At 40.6% G+C, this 21,098-nt stretch overlaps 1 protein-coding gene across 1 annotated transcript in view; it reads right to left on the bottom strand.

Moving 5' to 3' along the window:
• Positions 1–21,098, bottom strand: part of LOC311054769 (uncharacterized protein) — a gene marked incomplete at its 3' end in the record, with an annotated part of 35,786 nt that overhangs the window by 3,337 nt on the left and 11,351 nt on the right. Inside the window, exons 3-9 of the mRNA XM_084070774.1 lie at positions 17,582–17,680; positions 17,120–17,218; positions 15,993–16,088; positions 13,742–14,112; positions 9,076–9,262; positions 3,656–3,754; positions 2,277–2,399 (exon numbers count right to left, since the gene is read on the bottom strand). Of these exons, the coding sequence (XP_083926900.1) occupies positions 2,277–2,399; positions 3,656–3,754; positions 9,076–9,262; positions 13,742–14,112; positions 15,993–16,088; positions 17,120–17,218; positions 17,582–17,680 (1,074 nt within the window). The remainder of the gene's footprint in view (positions 1–2,276; positions 2,400–3,655; positions 3,755–9,075; positions 9,263–13,741; positions 14,113–15,992; positions 16,089–17,119; positions 17,219–17,581; positions 17,681–21,098) is intronic.

The following is a 21,098-nucleotide window of genomic DNA, read 5'->3' as shown; positions in this document are numbered from 1 at the left end:
GTCACTAGTAGTCAGGTTTCTGAACTGTCCACAGCCCTATTCTGAGACACAGAGTGAGTAGGCAGAAATGGTGCCATCTTGTAATGAGCATTAGAGGACCAATTATATGAAGATATAGTAGGTTGAAAATAGGAGAAGTGGTCCTTTAACCTTTATATGAGTACGTTCCAAATTTACACTTAAGTAATTTAAAGAAGAAAAAAAGAGGAGAAAGGGAGGGTGTGTGTGTGTGAGAGAGTACAAATAAATAATGCATTTAAAATCCTCACCTGCAGTCAGGGGCTGGTGAGCTGGTGAAGGGCTCTTAATGTTCTTTATCAAGGGCACATCATCTTTAACAGAAAACACACACACACACACACACACACACACACACACACACACACACACACACACACACACACACACACACACACACACACACACACACACACACACACACACACACACAATTTATTCATGTCCACAAAAAGGAGAGCACACAAGGCCACAAATATTAAAGGTACAGTTAAGGTTACATTCACAAAATCATGGCATAGTCTTCATGATACAATAAGCGTATCACTCAGTAGTCTATGGGTACAAGTAACAGCGTCTCTGCCATATGTGGCGCCTACCAATTATGGCAGAGACAGCACAGTTCTTTGCCAGCCCTTTAATGGCAAAACTAATGCCTTGATTTGCAACCAGTAATGTTAACATTATTTGATTTGATTCATTTAATTGGAAACATCCTTAGAAAACTACAAGTAATTCAAAATACGGCAGCTAGAATTTTAACCAACACTAGAAGAAGAGATCACATTAGTCCAGTCTTATCAACACTACACTGGCTACCTGTATCTTTTAGAATTGATTTTAAAGCGCTTTTATTTGTTTACAAAGCACTAAATAACTTAGCACCTTTATACATCAAGGAGTCTACAGAATTTTATGTTTCAACCAGATCCTCCTCCGCTCTCCTACTAGAGGTTCCCGATGCTTCTCATAAAAACACTGGTGAGGCTGCTTTCTGGGTCTATGGCCCTAAGTTGTGGAATACATTACCACTAGAGCTTAAAAAGCCAAGTTCTCTCAGTGTTTTTAAGAGTAAACTAAAAACCTATCTTTTTAACATGGCATTTATTCAAATTCATCTTGTATTCACGTTTAGTTTTTATTATTTTGTATTACTTCTATTTTATATTGCTATTTCTATTTTTGATTGTGTATAAATCTGCCCTATTTTTACTTGATTTTTAGTTTAATTACATTGTTTAGTTATGTTTCTGTTTGCCAATTATTTTTCTGGCATTCTACTGTTTATTGTCTTGATGTGAAGCACTTTGGGTTGCAATTTTGTATGAAAGGTGCTATACAAATTAAGTTATTATTATTATTATTATCCTTCATACATTGAAGGTTAAAAGACAATCGAGGATAAAAAAACACAATAAAGTCAGGGACCAATAAAACAACTTTAAACGTGCGTGCAACTGTGCTTATTACACTGGGATCACGTGATACACATAAAATGAGCTCTGGGAAACCGAATAAAGAAAAAAATGATCTGCATTCATGATTTACATTTTTAGTGAGTGAATCAGAATCAATCCACTTTAAACCATGTTAAATATGCAGACTTATGGGTATTAGAGTTGTGCTTTCCTCTGGGTGTCCAATGAGATTTTTTTTGTTGTTTTTTGTTGTTGTGTTGTTTAGTTTTGATCATAATTGCACCCTCCGACACCCCCCTTTGGCCAATCTAATCACATTCATTCTACTCCTACGTGCCTAAAAACATTTTGACATTTTAATCTATCCCCAGGCCCCAACGCATTCCCATAACAAACGGAAACTTAATTAAACGACAGTAAAAAACAATATACAAAACAGAACATGTTCAGAGACACGCTGGGCCTAGAACAGGGGTCTTCAACAGGGGGTCCGGGACCCCTAGGGGGTCCTCAGAGTTACAACAGGGGTCCGCCAAATCTTTATGATATGATCTTTTTTACATAATACCACTTGAACCCTAGCATCCCTTTTCTGAGGAGAACTTTAGCCAAAAATAATTGTAGATCGGCTATTTTTGTCAAAGAGTTATAGGAGTACAGGGGAAAAAAGAGCAGCAAAGTTTATCTGAAACACACTTTTATACAATATAGAGGGGGTCCCTGTTTCATCTCTCTCTCAGCTAGGGGGTCCTTGGCCTGAAAAGGTTGAAGACCCCTGGCCTAGAACACTACACCGCCCGACCAGGAGGCGACCCACACTGTCCCTTGTAACCCACTCACCCCAGTGACCCCACTCAAAGTCCTGGAAGTGCTGGGGTAACCGTCTCTCTCTCTTCCCCCGTCCTGGGTGCTCTGGTGCTGGAGGACTCATCTTCACCTGCAGGCTGGACACCAAAGACTGGTCTGGAATGAAGGAATAGAATAAGGACTGACGTTTAAATGTAAAACAGAAGTAATATACGGTCTAAAGAAGTATTTTTTCATTTTTTTTCCAAAGACTGGGCAAACCCAACCCTAACTACAAGGCAGTGGAAAACATTTCCAGAAAGACTGGGTGCTTTTAACCCTGTAGTAGCACTGGGCAATTAAACGGAAATATATATCAAAATCATCTTAAATAATCGAGAAGCAACGTTTTTTTCTTTTCTATCAACAAGATGTTTTATAATCGACTAAATCAACTAGTCTGATTAACAAAGGCCTGCATATCATTTATACTTCGGTGCACAACTGGCATGCAAAAATAGCAAATACAACAGATCTGCAAGCTCTGCAACGCGTTGTGAGCTTGTAGATCTGCTATTTTAACTTTTTTTTAAATCTTCCATTAATCGTAATCGAGGCAAAAGTTTGAAATAATCACATATGATTTGAAGTCATGATGTAGGCTCTGTCTGTAATGGCTTTGTTCACTGCATTCAAGTACTGACATCAGTCTTGCTACATATGATACAGTTGCTAGGAACAAGCAGTGGTGGGAAAAGTACTCACATTTTTTACTTAAGTAAAGGTATCAATAGTATCAGTGTAGAAATACTCTGTTACAAGTAGAAGTATAAGGTATTCAAAATTTACTTGCGTAAAAGTACAAAAGTATTGGTATCAAAATGTACTTAAAGTGCCAAAAGTAAAAGTAGTCATTGTGCAGAATGTCCCATTTCACAAGTTCAAAATGTATTAAAATATTTTGAAAATACCAGATCTCAGGTTGCATTGTGAGCTTGTAGATCGGCTATTTTCAAATGGCCAAAATATATATAGGGCTGAACAATCTAAATCTGCAAAGTAACTAGTAACTGAAGCTGTCAAATAATTGTTGTGGAGTAAAAGTACAATATTTGCCTCTGAGGTGTAGAGGAGTATTGAAAATGGGAAATAAAAAAATCCTCAAAAGGGTACTTAAGTACAGTGCTTAAGTAAATGTACTTAGTTACTTTACACCACTGGGAATAAGGCTTGTGATATGCACTGCAATGTTGATTTGTATAAATATGACGTCACACTACGGTTAACCGTGTCTAACTGCTAAAACACATCCCTATTATCATATTATCATTATTGTGACATATTTCTATAATGATACTATAGTGAAAAGTTTAAAGGTGAGACAGCCCTACAACATGATAAAAGAAAGAGAGAGCATGGAACTAACTACTTACTGAGGTCCTTGTAGTCTTCAGGTTCCTGTTTAATGGAAACAGTCCTGGCTGGTGCTGCAGGACTCATCTTTACCTGCAGGCTGGACTGTAGAGACTGGTCTGAAATGAAGGAATAGAACAAGGACTTTGATGCAGTGGTGTAAAGTAACTAAGTACATTTACTCAAGTTGTACTTTACTGGAGTATTTCCAATTCTCAATACTTTTACTTCTACTCCACTACATGTCAGAGGCAAATATTGTACTTTTACTCCACTACAATTATTTGAAAACTTAAGTCACTAGTTACGTTGATTTTGATTATTATAGTTAACAGTGGTTTCTTATTATACAGTAACCACAGCCCTATATATTTCGGCCATTTGAAAATAGCCGATCTACAAGCTTATAGGTCTGCTAAATTGTATACATTTGAAACCTTGTAAAACCGGACCTTCTACATGATGAGTACTTTCTACTTTTGGTACTTTTAGTACATTTTGATACCAATACTTTTGTACTTTTACTCAAGTATTTTTTTAATTCCATACTTCTAACAGAGTACTTCTACATTGCAATACTTCTACTTGTAAAAAATGTGAGTACATTTTCCACCACTGCTTTGATGTGACCTGGGTTGCAGACAGGAGCATCATTTTGGGGTCTCAGGGGATGGCAATTGTCACCCTCTAGTGTTCATATTTAACCTCAAACTCAGTTCTGTTATGCCTATCAAATTTCCTCAACTCTGAATTCTTTTTTTTGCAGATTAATCTGATTTCAGATCTGAGTGCATCTCAATCCAATAACCTGAAGAAGGCAGTTGCATCTGCCGAAACATTGTTTTTTTTAATTCTCTACGCAGAGATAATAAACTTTGGCACTTGGGCTAAAAAGTGTTTAGAGTTTGATGATGTCTCTAGAAGACTAGACACTTGGAAACTTTTGCCGTGGGCTGGCATTTACTACGTAATCCCAATTCTTTTAGATAATCGCAATCATTTTTGCATAATCATTTCCATGTTGAAAAATGTTCATAATTTTTCAAACATTTTCCAAAAACAGCAGAAATAGGCCTAGCAGATCTACAAGCTTACAACGCGTCACATCCAGACACGTTGTAAGCTTGTAGATCAACTATTTCCGCAATTAAATCTTTTTTTGAAAGTATAAAAGTATAAAATATGTCGGTAATGTCTGTGTATACTTGAGTTATTTGTCATATCTGCCCGGTGTATTTTTTGATTAAGAAGCCTAAAAAGGCAAACAGAAATAAAAGTAGTATTCATATGTTCCAGTGTCCAATGCCATAAACACAATTAAATAGTTAATCGCAATTATTTGTGTATCAGTAAAGCTGCCCACACCTGTTATAATAAGGCTTCATAATGTGTTATGATTGCATAATGAGTAGCCTACTTATTATAACTGTAATTACAACGTTATAAGCTGATTAAAATGCATTGACCTTATAAGTCATTATAAATGCATCTATGTGTTATGATTGTTATAAAGCATTAGCTATTATAACTATAATTATACAATGTTATAAAGAGATTATAAGTGGGTCATGTTTATAATGCAACATATGCTTGGCAAGCATTATCAAACTAACTTTACTAACGTAACTTTAACGTTAATTCAAGAGACTTACTTACCTATTCTGTACAATTTGATCACTGGGTTCAACATGGTATCAAGTGTTGATGCTACAACTCTCTGCTCCTCAGGAGATGTTTAGATGAACTGTGAGCAGTTGGTTCAGTCTTTGTTGTGATGTTTTCCACTCCCTCCAGGAATTACACGGCACCGTCGTTCGTCTGTTTGGTGGATTTATTCAGTTTAAATGCACATCAGTCAACATCACCGTCACGTCATCAAATCCACCGCCGAATTGTTCAAATATATAATGATGTGGCCTACGCCTACACACAGTAAGAAGAGCACGCGTTCATATATCACGCACCGACGGTAGAAACATAAACATACCGTTGCACGTTGAAACACGAACCTCATAAGTAAACACCAGAGTAACTTAAGGTCTACCGTGTACCTCACTGCTGCTCTGCACACAACCAAGATGGAACGAGTCCACACAACAAGTCTTTAAACAAAAGGCAATATATGCCTACAACATTCCTTCTAAACGATTACATTGATTTTAACAAGCATTTAAACTATTCCCGCTTATCATCCTTGACTGACTCCTTTGCCAGTGGAGTGGAGCTGATAACTCCTAGCCTGGTAAACCCCCCTCCCTTCGGAAATCTCATTTGCATTTCAAATAGAAATGAGGGGGGGTTTACCAGGCTAGATAACTCCACCCCCTCCCACACTGGGACGCGCGGAGGGAGCGCTCGTTTTGGCAACTTGATTGATTGATTGATGTACTTTATTTAGTAAGACATGAGAACAGTACATGACAGTACATAACAGTACATGGAAGTACAAATTCACAATACAAGGTCTACTAAACTGGATAGCTCATTAAGGACTTAGCTTGTTTAAGATGAGATCCCCATGCACACAAATCATGATGAACTGACCCTAATTCCACCAGCACTGGTATTCCATCCAGAGTAACCTCGCGTCACCAGTCTTTCCAGTTTCCACCTAATTCCAGAGTAGCCTGGTTCCAAACCAAAGACCCCGCCCACTCTCTGAGTGGACTGCCTGCTTCAGGCTGATAATCAGGCTAATTCCAGAGTGCTTCTTAAACGTTTAAGGTTTCAGCAGCCTACCCACTTAAAGTGGGTAAGCTACTGGGTACAGTAGGCTAAAAGCAAAATGGCTCATTCATGAACCCCCCCCCCCCCCTTTTTTTTTTACAACCTTTTTTTGGTTGATATCTTTGCACCCTGACTCAACTGTTAACTGCTTCATCACAAATGACATGCTTCATCAACGCCTCATACAAGATGACATGATCGAAGAATGATGGACATGTGCAAGAATGTAATTTACAATTAATCTTTTGGCCACCTGAAGTCATTAAAAATGTCCATAACTGATATTTCATTATCATGAATAATTGTGTGCATTTCTGTGGAGTGATTCAATGTGACTGAAATACGTTTCAGATCCCTACTGTACCAAACTGTACCTGCACTCAGTGGTAGACAAAGTCAACCCCAGTAGTTGAGTCAAAGTATACATACTCCTTTTTAACTATTACTTGAAATTACTGGACTGCTTCCTTTTCCAAATTCTTATTAAAAAGTGCAAGAGTTTAAAAACAATGTATTCAAAAGTACACATTACAAAATATTTTCTTTTTAATATCAATGCATTACAATAATGAAATAAATAAAATTAATCTGGGGGAAAAGGTGAAAATAGCTGATTTACAAGATCAAAACATGTTGCGATGCAACAGTGAGGTTGTAGATTAATTATTTTCAAGTGGTGTAAGTGATGTATTCATAATGTATTCTTGCAAGATTGTCAAAAGTTCAATATTTGTGTAATGTAGTGTAGTTAGCTTCAAGCTCTAAGCCATAAGCTTCTAAAAACAAGTCAAGCACAGATCTTAAGTAGTTTTATTGTCATATGACAGGTTTACAGGTTTTTAAAAAGTGAGTGAAATTATTTTTCATACAAGCTCCCATCATTTTAGTTTTCAGTAAAGGGAAGATTATAGAAAGACAGAACAAGGAAAACAGGTCAGCTATTCAACTATTCCAGAGTTGAGTGAAATATATACATATACAAGCAGGTCAGATCTTCCTGATATGAGTAGAGTGAGTCAGAAATGGTATATGACACACATACATAGGGTGCATGGTTAGAGTAAATGGCAGAGAGAGAGAGAGAGAGAGAGAGAGAGAGAGAGAGAGAGAGAGAGAGAGAGAGAGAGAGAGAGAGAGAGAGAGAGAGAGAGAGAGAGAGAGAGAGAGAGAGAGAGAGAGAGAGAGAGAGAGAGAGAGAGAGAGAGAGAGAGAGAGAGAGAGACCTTTAACCAAGCCTTTATTAACCTTCTTTTACACTCAAAAACATACATCAGAACATTCCTACTCCTTCAAGAGAGGACACTCTAAAAAGTACACGTTCTTTTGACACCCTCCATTTCATTTAAAAATTACATTTGTGTAATTTACTTTTTTTTCTTTTTTTTTTCTTTCTTTTTTTTTCTCTCTTAAATAAACAAAACCAGTGATTCCTGCTCAATGCTACACAAGACGTCCCCTTGCCCCCACATCTCAACAAAGTCCTCCAGACAAGAAATCATTTTATAATAGGCAAACTCTATTCTGATACGAGCTGCTACCAGTCCTTTTGCCATGGGTTCAGCTTCAACTGAACCCGCTCCCTGGATCTTGTTCCTTCTCGAAAGCCAGATACTCATTTTTACCTGCCCGGCCAGAAAATTAAGCAGTCCCAACCGTCTCTTTTGTGACGCTTTGTACCGTGGCCCAAAAATAAACATTTCATCACTTAGCTCTTCATTAAACCTATTAAACCATCCCTGTAGCAGCGCAATCAGACTACCAAGCCTTGGGCACCTTAACCATAGATGTTCAAGTGTCTCCTCCTCCAGGCAGAAAGGACAACTTTTACTAGCCCCAGAGTTGATGTGAGCCACATGTCTGTTTGTAGCCACGGCCCCATGCACTATCCTCCACTGGAGATCTGCAGTGCGTTTCTCCACTGGAGTTTTGTACAGGGACCTCCAGCTGCCCCTTGGAGAAGAGCCTGGTGCAAGTACTCCCGACCACCTTGACTCTTGTACTCCCCTCAGTGTGTCTTTGTTGATGACCTTGACACTCACTGCGTATAAGGTCTTACTCGACAGTCCACGTACGTCTCCCAGTTGTGGCGTTTTAAAGGAGAGGATTTGACCCTCTTCTTCCTCCCCTTCCTCCACTGCGGCAGAGACCTCTAGAACTGGGAAGTCCAAGACCCTTCCATCCTGTTCGCCATCAGGCTCTCTTCCCAAAGTCTATCTGGTTGCCCCAGGCAGTGAACATACCACCTCTCTCAACAGACGCTGCAGGAACCGAACAGACTTCAAGCCAGTCTGCTCACTGAGGTTTTCTGCTGTTTTCCAACCTCTTTCTGATCTCAGATCAGTTAGCTTCACAATTCCTGCTCTTGTTAGCATTCTCTCCACAGATGCAGAATTCAACATCCTGCTCTGGATAAGTGGGTTGTAAAACAGTGGTTCCTGCCCTGCTCGATCATAAGTCTGTGTTCCATCCCTCCGAGCTTTCAGAACTTTGTTCCATGCTCGCAGAACTGTTTGGTAAAACACAGTGGTGCCTGTTAAGTCCATCTTGTCCAACTCCAACATAAACAGGTGCCTATCATAGCCTAGACCCTGTATTTTCCTTAGAAGCACGCATGCTGTGTCTGTCCATACTACATCTTTCCTGTAGAGGAGACGCTGTGCTGTTTGTAGTCTGAAGGCTGTAACACGGCTACGTAAGTCAATTAGACCCTGACCTCCCTCGGCCACCGGTAGAAACAACACAGACGCTCTGATCCAGTGTTGTCCCCCCCAGAAAAAGTTCACCAGTCTCTTCTGAATCTCCTTCAACAGTGTGTCTGGTGGCTCCAATACAGTGAAACGGTGCCAGAACATTGAGGCGATCAGGTTGTTTGCAACCAGCACTCTTCCCCTGTAGGACAACTGTGGCAAGACCCACGTCCATTGAGACAATCGGGCACTCACCTTCTCTATCATCCCCTCCCAATTTTTCTGCTGAAAATTTGAATTTCCCAGAAAGACTCCTAGACATTTCATCCCCTCTGTACTCCACTGTAAAGCTGCCGGCAGTATTGGTAGTCTGTTGCCTTGCCACTGGCCCATAGCATAGCCCTCACATTTACCCCAATTCACCTTTGCTGATGATGCTTGTTCATATAATGCCATGCTCCTGCTAAGACACTCAACATCCTCCTGCCTTCGGACAAAAACTGTTATGTCATCTGCGTAGGCAGATAGGACTACAGCCCTCTGTTCCCTTACACCTTGACACATAAACCCCCCCAAACCATTCCTAAGTGTGTGTAAAAATGGTTCAATAGCTAACGAGTAGAGCTGGCCTGATAGCGGACAACCCTGCCGTATCCCCCTGTACGCTCTCACTGGACAACTAAGTCCACCTCCCACCTTTAACACAACAGACGCTCCTGAATACAAAAGTTTAACCCACGATACAAAAGATCTGCCTATTCCAAAAGCTTCCAGGGTTTTGAATAAATACTCATGATGTACTCTGTCGAAAGCTTTTTCTTGGTCAATTGAAAGGAGTCCCAGGTCTAAGTCTTGAGTCGTTGATAGATCAATCACATCCCGGATTAAGAACAAATTGTCCATTATTGTACGACCGGGCACACAGTATGTTTGATTTGCATGTATAACTGTGTCCATGTGCTTTTTTAGTCTATTAGAAAGACATTTTGACAATATTTTGTAATCTGTACATAGTAATGAGACCGGCCTCCAATTTTTCAACTGACCAAGATCTCCCTTCTTTGGTAACAAAGAAAGGACTGCTCTCGTGCAGCTCACAGGAAGCTTCCCAGACTCAAAACAACATTTAAACACGGCACACAAATCCTCTTTAAACAGTTCCCAAAAGCACTTATAAAACTCTGCAGGTAGACCGTCTATGCCAGGTGAGCGCCCAGAGTTTAGTTCCTGCACTGCTGCTGAAACTTCCTCTTCTTTAATGTCAGAGTCCAGCCGTGCTGCTTGCTCAGGCATTAGTTTTGGTAAGTCTTTGTGGATCTCACCCACTGAAAACTGGTCACAATCCCCAGCGCTATAAAGTTCTTTGTAGAAATCCATTGCCATTTTTCTCATCTCTCTTGTGTCCGTTGTAATTTCCCCATTAGGACGTTTAAGGTGGAGCATTAGGTTCTGTTTTTTAATCTTCCTTTCCAACTTGAAGAAGAAAGATGTTGGCGCATCCATATCCTTCAGGGTGGAAATCCTTGCCCTTATCAACGCTCCCTTTGCCTTTTGCTGTAGGTAGAGTGCTAGACATTGCTTTTTCCTTCCCAACTGTGTAGCATAGCTGGGGTCTCCCCTATTTATCATGTCCTTCTCTATTAGCCTTATTTCCTCTTCCAGTATGTCCATAGTGTTCTTTTGTGTCGCTGCAGTGTGTGCAGTGTATTGCTGACAAAAAGTCTTAATTTGTACCTTTCCAACCTCCCACCATGATACTACATTTTCAAAATCATTTCTTCTCCCCCTCCATTCATTCCAAAAACGAGAAAAAAATACACAGAACTGTTTGTCTTGTGTTAACCTTGTGTTAAAATGCCAGAATGGGCTGCATATTTTTGGTACATTCAGCGCTATTTCTATCATCACCAAATGGTGATCAGAAAACCCCACAGGGGTTATAATCACCTTCCTAACCCTGTTAATGTAATTTATGTTAACATATATTCTATCAAGCCTGGCAGCACTGATCCTTCCCTCTGAGATCCTAGTCCACGTATACTGTCTTGTGACTGGATGCAGTTCTCTCCATGCATCTCTCAGTCCATGTTGTGTGACAGCACTGGATAGAAACGATGCTGACCGGGGATGAGGCTCTTCACCTATCCTGTCCTCTTTAAAAAAACATGTACAGTTCCAATCTCCTCCAATCACCACCATAGAGTTACCTATGTACTGTCCAATAATATTATTTAATACATTAAAAAGCCTTACACGCTCTGTACCTGAGCTGTGTGCGTAAACATTTATAAAGGTGAATTTCAAATTTCTAATTGTGGCCTGAAGTATAATGACCCTTCCCTGCTCCAACTGGGAGAAGTGAATATCTGTCATGTTTATTCTTGGTGAGACCAATATTGCTACTCCTGCACTGACGTTCGTACCATGGCTATGAAAATGCTGCCCTCCCCAACTCATTCCCCAATCTACCACATTTTCATGAGTACTATGTGTCTCCTGCAAGAAGAAAACATCTATATGCTTTACATTACTCATTTCATTTATTAATCCTCTCCTATTCCTTTCCCTGCCCCCATTTATGTTTAATGTTCCTATTTTCAGGCTTTCCATAATAAATAGAAAAAGTAGTGAAATAACAGTACAGGCAGAAAACCCAGAAGAGACACCCTTTTGTGATTCACCCATTTTTATTTTCATTTTCGTAGATGACGAGCAGCCTTTCCTTTCCTTGCTTTTTCCTTCCTTATTTTGGTCATTACTTTATTTAACCTGTACCTTTTTTGTTTGCTTAGTTGGTCCAAGCTAGCTTCCTGCCTTGCTGCCGCTACAGACCTAACAAACTTCTCAATGTCCGGGAAATACTCACTCACATCAACCGTATGTTTCCCATACGTTCTATCCAAAAACTGATTTATTTCCTTTACTGAGTAATAAGATGGATCTTTCTGCTTTACAAAATCATATAACTGTGAACTGTTCTCCTCCTCCTCCTCTGGCATCTCTTCCTCCTCCTCCTCGTCTTCCTCATCCTCCTCATCATCACCATCCTCACCCTCCTCTGTGTGCCTACCACGGGCCATTTCTGAGCTTGTGGTTTCCATCCCCTCCCTTCTTTCCCCATTCTCATTCCCTGTCCTCACCTCACCATCTTCCTGTGCATCATTTGTTCCTGACCCACTGGCCTCCACATTATGATCTGCAGACTGCTCAGTCTCAGCTTGTGTCTCCCCCGCCCCCATGTCAGAGACATTAGGGACAGTTGACACACTTTCTTGCACATTCTCATTTTCAACATGCATTGTGTCTTCTACTGTGCGCGAAGCACCGCTCGCATATCTCAGTATGCTCCCAGGGGAGCGTGGCATGTTATCCCCAGGTCCCCCCCCACCCCCCCTGGTGCGCGGTGCGCTGGCCTCGCCTCCCTCCCTGGCGGAGCGTTCCGCATCGCCACTCGGGGCGCGCGGAGCGCTTCCCGCAGCTCCGCCGTCGGGTCTGTCTTTGTGGGGACACCCCGCTCGTTTGTGGCCCACATCGCCACACTCAAAACACTTCATGCTCCCAGTGCTTGCATACACTGTATAGTAGCCACTTTCATATTTCACTTTAAAAGACACATCAAGTGTTTGCGTTGGGCAATTCAAAAGCATAAGCGCCTGCCTCCGCAGAGACTGAACGTGTTGCAATCGAGGATCACTGCACCCGAGGCGAATGTGCCTAAAGCTCGTAGCAAACTTTCCAAATCTCATCAACTCACTTTCCAGTGCTTCATTTGGAATAAAAGGGGGGACCCCTGACACTGTAACCCGTGTAGACGGTACAGCCAACGGAGTCACGCAAACAAGGCTATCATGTAGCATTATCCCCGCTTCAACTAGCGCGTGGACAAGCCGTTCTTCTTTTAGAAAAACAACGACAGCTTTATTCATGCGCGATCCATATGATATGCTTTCATGTCCCACTTGTTCACCCACAGCCAACAATACTTCCTCAACAGAAAAACGGACATCTGTAGCTATTCTCGCCCCATGTTTTATGGACATGGACGGCATTCCCCCCCCTGCATCGGGGGGGGGGCATCTCCGCCGTCGCCAGCTTTTAAAACTTTACTCTTCTTACCTTATTGTGCAGGACAGTACAGTTTGAGAAGAAACAGGGGTTAATAATCCAACAAAAGGCCTCATTCAAACCGCGTCTCCCACGCACACTCACTCACACACACCCGCCTCCCAGCATGCAGTGAGAGACAGAGAGAGAGAGAGAGAGAGAGAGAGAGAGAGAGAGAGAGAGAGAGAGAGAGAGAGAGAGAGAGAGAGAGAGAGAGAGAGAGAGAGAGAGAGAGAGAGAGAGAGAGAGAGAGAGAGAGAGAGAGAGAGAGAGAGAGAGAGAGAGGAATGTCCAGGACTCTGAATGTCTGACAAACTGAATGTCTTTATCAACGGAATATCTCCAGCAAAAGTAAGAATGACATTTTAATGATGGTAAATGGTGCATTTATATCATCACACTTCGACACTAACTCTGGGAGAGTCCAGAGACTGGTGGGGACTGCCCAGTGTCAAGTGAGGCAGTGAGGTAATCAACAGCATTGGCAACACAGAAATGTGTGGGGTGGATTCATTTACAACGACAACTAAATTGATATAAAACAAAAGAGTAAAAATAATAAGCTATTCTGAATGAAGCTGCATGCACATAGGCAGAGATTATGCGCATCTTTGGTGTTTCTAGGAGATACTTTGCGGAGAAGCTTTTCCCACATCGGCCACAGCAGTAAGGCTTCTCTTTAGAATGCATTTTCTGGTGCTTCTTAAGATGCTGCCCTTGGGTGAAGCGTTTTCCACATTGGTCACAGCAGTAAGGCTTTTCTCCAGTGTGAAGTCTCTGGTGTATCTTAATATAATACTTTTGGGTGAAGCTTTTGCCGCACTGGTCACAACAGTAGGGTTTTTCTGTAGTGTGAACTCTTTGGTGTGTTTCTAGGAGAGACTTTGTGGTGAAGCTTTCTCCGCACTGGTCAAAACGGAGATGTTTTGGTTTCACTCGGGGCAGGGTAGAACAGGTATCTGAGATAGAAAACAACAGATTATTCATACATACTGTACATAAAATAGCATATAGTTATTATATTGTAATTTGTAACAAATTAAGCTCTTTTCTCCGTCTTTTATCTATTATGCAATATAGCATCGAGGTCTGACATAATTTAACACATAAGGTAACACATCCTACCTGGGTCATGTTTTTTTCCCCCCAGTCTGAATTCCCATCGATGCGTTTAATATCGCAGCATATAAGAACTGTGTTCCAAAAATAAGCAAATGACTCATATGCATATGAAGCATCAACTGTAGGCGAGAAAACGCTTATGTTACCGTCGCCGAATTAACTCATTCAATGCCAAGCTTATTTATGGAATTTTGGCTCCGAGTGCCACAGTCAAAATTCACTGTACTGTGCTCAGGAGCCGAGATACAGCCTTTTTAAGTTAGAAGTTAAACAAAGAGTGAATGGAGCAGCAAATCTTCAAATCATCATATCTTGGGTTCTGAACATGTTTCCCCCCCCCCCAAAAATGAAAAAAAAAACACATTTTTTTTTTTTTTTTTTTTCATGACGTCTTTGACGTCCTGTGGCGCACGGGGCGTCAGGCCACGTGACGTCTTTGACGTCATAAACATTTCACCTGAAACAGACTATCAAATATGACTGACTATTGTAAAAGATACAGAGCCACCTCCCTGACAATATCGCCGGGACAGTTTGTTTATTTTTGGACTACAATTCTTATGATGACCAATGTTATTTTCCGAAGAGAAAACACACCCAGTGGATGAACGAGTGACATTCATACATGCATAACCTTTTCTGTCAGCTGATGGATCTGACAATAAGGACTGCCCGGGGCAGGTTAGACAAACCAACGGACAAGTAAAATCTGTCTCGGGCGGGTAAGCCCAAATTTAACCCAAATATTTTGTTTTGTTTTTCGTTCTTCATTTCTCCTATCAGTTGCAAGCCGCCACTATCTGCCTATTCTGAATATCTCTGCCTAAGCAGAGCTTCATACTGCCACGAAAACGAGGGTGCAAGTTGTTGGCGATCAGCCAAATTAACGGACATTTCCACTGACCGCTCACTTTAGCTCACCACCAGTACACCGTACACACCCTCAGTCTCTGTCTGCCAGTAATGAGGCTCTGGTTGGCGTCTCAGATAACCCAGCCCCTTACCTTGGATGCATGAATCTTATGAATGGAGTCGTGGGAGTTTGGCAGGTGTGTGGCGCCTGGTGAGTGAGACGTTCTTGTCTTCTATCCACCATTTGTCGAGCTTACTACGGCTATTTTTTTTAGCGTGAGACAAGTCCACGGTTGAACTATAATCATTATCATTCTATAAACAATCGTAGTTCGCTCTTTTCTCTCTCAGACGGACACAGAAAAGCTCATGGATGCTTTAATTACTAGCAGTTTGTAAAAACTACAACTGTTGTAACATCAACTACAATTGTATTTCTCTCCTGTCGGTTACAACTTGTCCTGAACGCAGCAACACGCGTGATGATAAAGACCAGACGGAGAGCACACATAAAGACCAGACGGAGAGCACACATTACCCCCATTTTAAAGTCCCTCTATTGGCTGTTAGTTTTAGAATTGGTTTTAAGGTCCTTTTATTGGTTTTTAAAATCACTAAATGCACAAGCTTATTTATCTGCAATGCTTCTTAGGTATGTGTTTGGCAGATCTCTCATTTCTTCAGGCACTGGTCTCTTGACTGTTCCAGACACTAGAACAACAGGGCATGGATAAGCAGCCTTCAGCCATTTCCCCCCGAATACGAATGCTTGTGTTTAAGGACTTTTAAAAATAAATATCAACCCTAAAATAAGGAAGGCTCCATCTTTCCCTTCTATTTTTAATACTACTGTCCTCGTCCATACCTGAGGCAGGGAATCCCAGGAAATCCTCCTCATCACTTTCCTCTTTAAATATTTGGAGGATCTGTTGCAGGTGCAGTTCTCTGTCTATGGCTTCACCTGGAACACAGGAAAAACAAAGCATGTTATGTGTCATGTGTGTCCCAGATGGAGCCAAACACATACCCTTATTAGTGAGAAATGCATACCACCTTGGGTAAAAACTAAAAAACTAAATAAAATAATTACAGTGTCTCAATTCTGTTTGGGTTTTAAACGGAGATCTTATGATCTTGGTGGCTGCCGACCACAAAAGAGGCAGGGTAAGGGGGGCAGAAAGCAAGAAATAATGTGAGTGTAACAGAGAGGTCCTCTGTTACTTATACTTTGCACATGTACATAGCAACATTTATTTATGGATTGATTAATTGCATACCATATGGTCACTTTAGTATTTGCACGGCGTAATTTGAACATCGTAGTTTGCACAGAAGGAATGCAGTCATTTTATTGTTGATTACATTTAACTGAACATTTGAGTTGTGTCCTGTCCAGCTGAGCTGGCCACTCAGCTAACTAGTCCACCTGTGGAGACAACATGTTTGGTGATAATCTGGCAAAGTGCAATAGAGACTAAGTGGAATGTGTGAGAGGTGCAATATGGGTAATGCTAAGTAATGATTGAAAGCTTAACATGTACCAAGTTGGGCTGTTCTGTTTGCCAGTGTAATTGGGCTGGACCAAGTCAGAAGGGCAGAGGGGGGGTTGTACATTTGTATTTGGACTTGTGAGGGATATTGTGTAATGTTGTAGTATGAGCATCATTAGTGATGTAGTTCATGGGGTTTTAAGATATTTTATGAGAGTTAATGTTATATGTATTTCTGTATTTGTATATTTGACATGGTGGAGTCCTAATTGCCTCAGCAAGTATAAAATGCTGCCAGTAACAAGCCTATTCAGTTAGTGGTAGTAGGAGAGCCAGGCACCACCATGCCACCTGTGTTGGAGCTCCTTTGTCTCCTAAATTTGATGTCGGTGAATAAACACACCTCTTGGTTGCACTTTACAAGCGCCTCTGTTCTGTTTCCAGCCGCAAAAGGGCTCATTCTCACAGTGAGAATGAAAGAATGAAACAGCATGAAACTTACTGAGGTCCTTGTAGTCTTCAGGTTCCTGTTTAATAGAAACGGTCCAGGCTGGTGCTGGAGGACTCATCTTCACCTGCAGGCTGGACTGTAGAGACTGGTCTGAAATGAAGGAACAGAATAAGTTATGTTACATGGGTCGTAGATGAAGACTGTCAAACAAGAGGGAACAGAAGGTGCCACAGATGATTATAATAATGATTATTATTTTCTTTCTTTTAAGTAATATTTATTCAATGAAGATCTAGGTTTGGGAGAGGTGGGGCGGCACCCTAGCGCCCTCCACTGACCAGCCGCCATTGTCCAAGTGTACACGTTTACAAATGTTGCAAATGCCCATCTCTATTATCATGACATCATTATTATTATTGTGATACTTTTTCCATAATAACCCTATAGTTTAAAGACGACAGGGTGACATCCCTAACAGGAAGTTATAAAAGAAAGCTATAGCATGAAACGTACTGAGGTCCTTGTAGTCTTCAGGTTCCTGTTTAATAGAAACAGTCCTGGCTGGTGCTGGAGGACTCATCTTCACCTGCAGGCTGGACTGTAGAGACTGGTCTGAAATGAAGGAATAGAATAACTTATGTTACATGGGTTGTAGATAAAGTTGCAAAAAAGAAAGAGAGAACAGAAGGTGTAAAACGTTTTTCAAAGAGAGGGTAGTGACCCAAAATACATTCCCAAGCTTCAAGCGATATCAAACGTTGGTAGAACCTTGAGTTGTAGATACCTGGGCATGATAAAACACCAAAGAATGTCCATCATATTTATAATGATCCTTAGTCTTAATTTTTTGAGTAACATGGTTGTAACAATTAGGCTTGTTTTCTGATTCACTGGCCCTCCTGTTCAGGCCCTTTTGGAGGGCCAGTGGCTTTTCAAGATTACCGGGCCCAGCGAAATATGATAATAATAATAAAGAGAAAGACAAAAACAAAAAAACAAAACAAAAATATCCCTACCTATTCCATATCATGTGTAAAGAAGGAACCATAGGTACTAGCTACTATGTATTTCTATGAAGCAATTGTTCATTATTAGGTTAAAATATCATATATCATGTAAAAAAGAACAAAAAAAACACCCATTATGATTGCAGGAGGGTAAAATATCGGCTATGAGTATTATTATTTTTATGATGCACTTTCTGCTTGCCTTTCATTCTCAGGAGGTACAGTAGAAATATAATGTTAGGCTACTCTTAGCATTAGGGTTATGCTGGCACATACCCAGCATATCAGAATCAGAAACAAAATCAATCATAATCTTACAAATAAGGTGGGTGACATTCTAAATTGTACATGCTCATCAGCACTGCAGTTAAAATATAGGTAAAATAATTAAAGCATCAACTAGAAAGGAGGAGAGATAAATAGGCTACACATTTGTGCTGCAGCTAACCAGTTATATTGCAGGCTGATTTAGCAGAATTCATGACTTTTGCATCATTCATAACAGATTAAAATCTGATTTATACTTTGGCCTACAGGTCACTATAGAAAATACTGTAGCTGATCTACAAGATCACAACACGTCTCATTGTGACTGTTGTGAACTGTTGTGACTGTAGCAGACCTACACTACTGTGCCTAGCTCAGTGGCCTGTCGGGATTCGATCCCCTTGCTGGGTCATACACCAAAGATGCTAAAAATGGGACCCGGTGCCTCCCTGCTTGGCACTCAGTATCAAGGGTTGGATTGGGGGGTAAATCCCTGTGACATACTGGCATCATGTCCAGGGGGTGTAGTCGTACATCAAGCTGCCTCACGATACAGAAACAAGAGATAGGCTCCTGCCTTATATGTGGGCCACATGGCTCGGCAAGGCTTACTATACACTGCTGTAACATAACTGTAGAGAGTATACTTTATAATTTCTCCCATTTCACTTAATTGTATGCACGCTGTAGGTTGGAATTGATCTACACATCTGACAAAAGGCTGCATTATACTCCAGCAGTTACACCCGAGTGGGTGAAACATTCTCTCCCTCTTCCTCTCGTTGTTTACCACCTGTTACTCTCTCTCAATTCTTCTGGTAATTTTCTTCTCTTTGTAACCGTTTATTGCCTGGCATTTAACCCGTTACTGGTGGTTTTAAAGAGAGCACTTGGAACACGTAGTGTTCAACATCACTTTTAAAAAAAAACATTATTTAAAGCACTCAATGACCACTTATAGTGAACACTATAATGCATTATAAAATGATTAGAATGTATCACATATGAGCATTATATAATAGCACTATAGGATCCTGGGCAACAACAAAAAAAGTCAGTGAGTGATGACTGACCAGTGTAGTGAAATGATACTTGACCTTATAAGTCATTATAAACAGCTTTATAATGTGTTATGAGTGCATTATGAGTACGTTATGAGTGCTTTTAACTGTAATTACAGTGTTATAAGCAGATTACAATCATTTGTACTTGATTTAAAGTCATGGAATGTTTTGGAATGTTTTATGATTGTTATAAATCATTATTCATGAGTATGAGTTATATTTATGATTGCATCGTGCTTTTAACTGTAATTACAGTGTTATAAGCGGATTACAATCATGCATAGGCCTACTTAAGTCATGAAATGCTTTAGAATGTGTTATGTTGCTATAAGTCATTAATATGAGTATTTATGAGTTATAAATAATTATTATTGATGTGTTATAAGCAGCTTTATGAATGCATTATACGTGCAGTAGGCTAAGATTGTAGCCTGATGCTTTATGCATAGTAGGCCTAAGTGTTGACAAACTTTAACATCTACTAAACCTAACGGTAACGTTAATTAAACTTAGACATACCTATTCTGTATACCACTGGGTTCAACATGGTGGCGCACGACACGTTGAAGATGCTACAACTCTGCTCCTCAGAAGATGTTTTCCATTCCATTCCCTTCAGGAAATACACGGCACCGTCGTCCGTCTGTTTGGGTGGACTTGTTCAGTTTAAATGCAATTCAGTCACCATCCGAACTGTTCAAACACATAATGATGCAGTAGGCTACACCAGGGGTTCTCAACCTTTTCAGGCCGCGACCCCCAAAATAATGATATTATTTCCCGCGACCCCCCGCGTGCACGCGCGCGGTCCCGTTCGCGCGCACGAAGGTTATTTAATTATAATAGGCTATTTGATAATTGTTTATTATCAAAACATTTTCGCAAAAAGTGGGTAAATTGAGTAAATTAACTGATAAAACATGAATTAATGATAACATAAAAAAAAAAATTGTAAAAAAAAAAAAAAAAAAACTTTTTTTTTTTTTTAAATTCACCAAAATATCTGGCGACCCCCCCAAATTATTTGGCGACCCCCCTGGGGGTCGCGACCCCCAGGTTGAGAACCACTGGGCTACACAATAAACAGGCCTACAATGTTCCTATTAAACGATTCAACGTTTGAGCAAGCACAAAAGATTCACGCTTATCGTCCATCACTCCTTTGCCATTGTGAGTGTAGGGCAAGTGTTGCCAGATTCTGTGTGAAAAATAAGCAACCAGGGGTCTATGAAAACAAGCCCAAAGGAAGCAACAGAGCACAAACCTTTACATTGGCTATTTGAAAATAGCCGATCTACAAGCTTTTTGCGAGCTGGTAGATCTGTTATTTTCAAACAAATCTTGAAATCAAATATGGAATATTTGGAAGATACAGCCTAAGGTCGCTTATAATAAGCGGACATGGCAACACTGGAAGTGGGGGGCTAAAACAAACCCTTCCCCTACCGCTAGGACGCGCGGAGGGAACGAGGGAGCGCTCGTTTTAATTCACGTGATATTCCAGCATTATATTATTCCAGTGCTTCTCCAAGTGTGTGGGCTTTAGCCTATAGCTCTAACCAGCAACAGCCTAAAGGTGCTTGAATAGAATGGGCTAAGTGTAACCATCATCATCTTCACTGTCATGATGTTGATGATGTTGTACATACAGTAATGTAGTGATTTATTTTTATTTATTGATCTTTTGACCAG

The sequence above is a fragment of the Gymnoscopelus microlampas genome (genome assembly GCF_963454915.1).
Source record: "Gymnoscopelus microlampas genome assembly, chromosome: 11".
NCBI lineage: Eukaryota > Metazoa > Chordata > Actinopteri > Myctophiformes > Myctophidae > Gymnoscopelus > Gymnoscopelus microlampas.
Note: the sequence above shows the minus strand (reverse complement) of the source record. Positions and strands in the feature narration are given on the sequence as shown.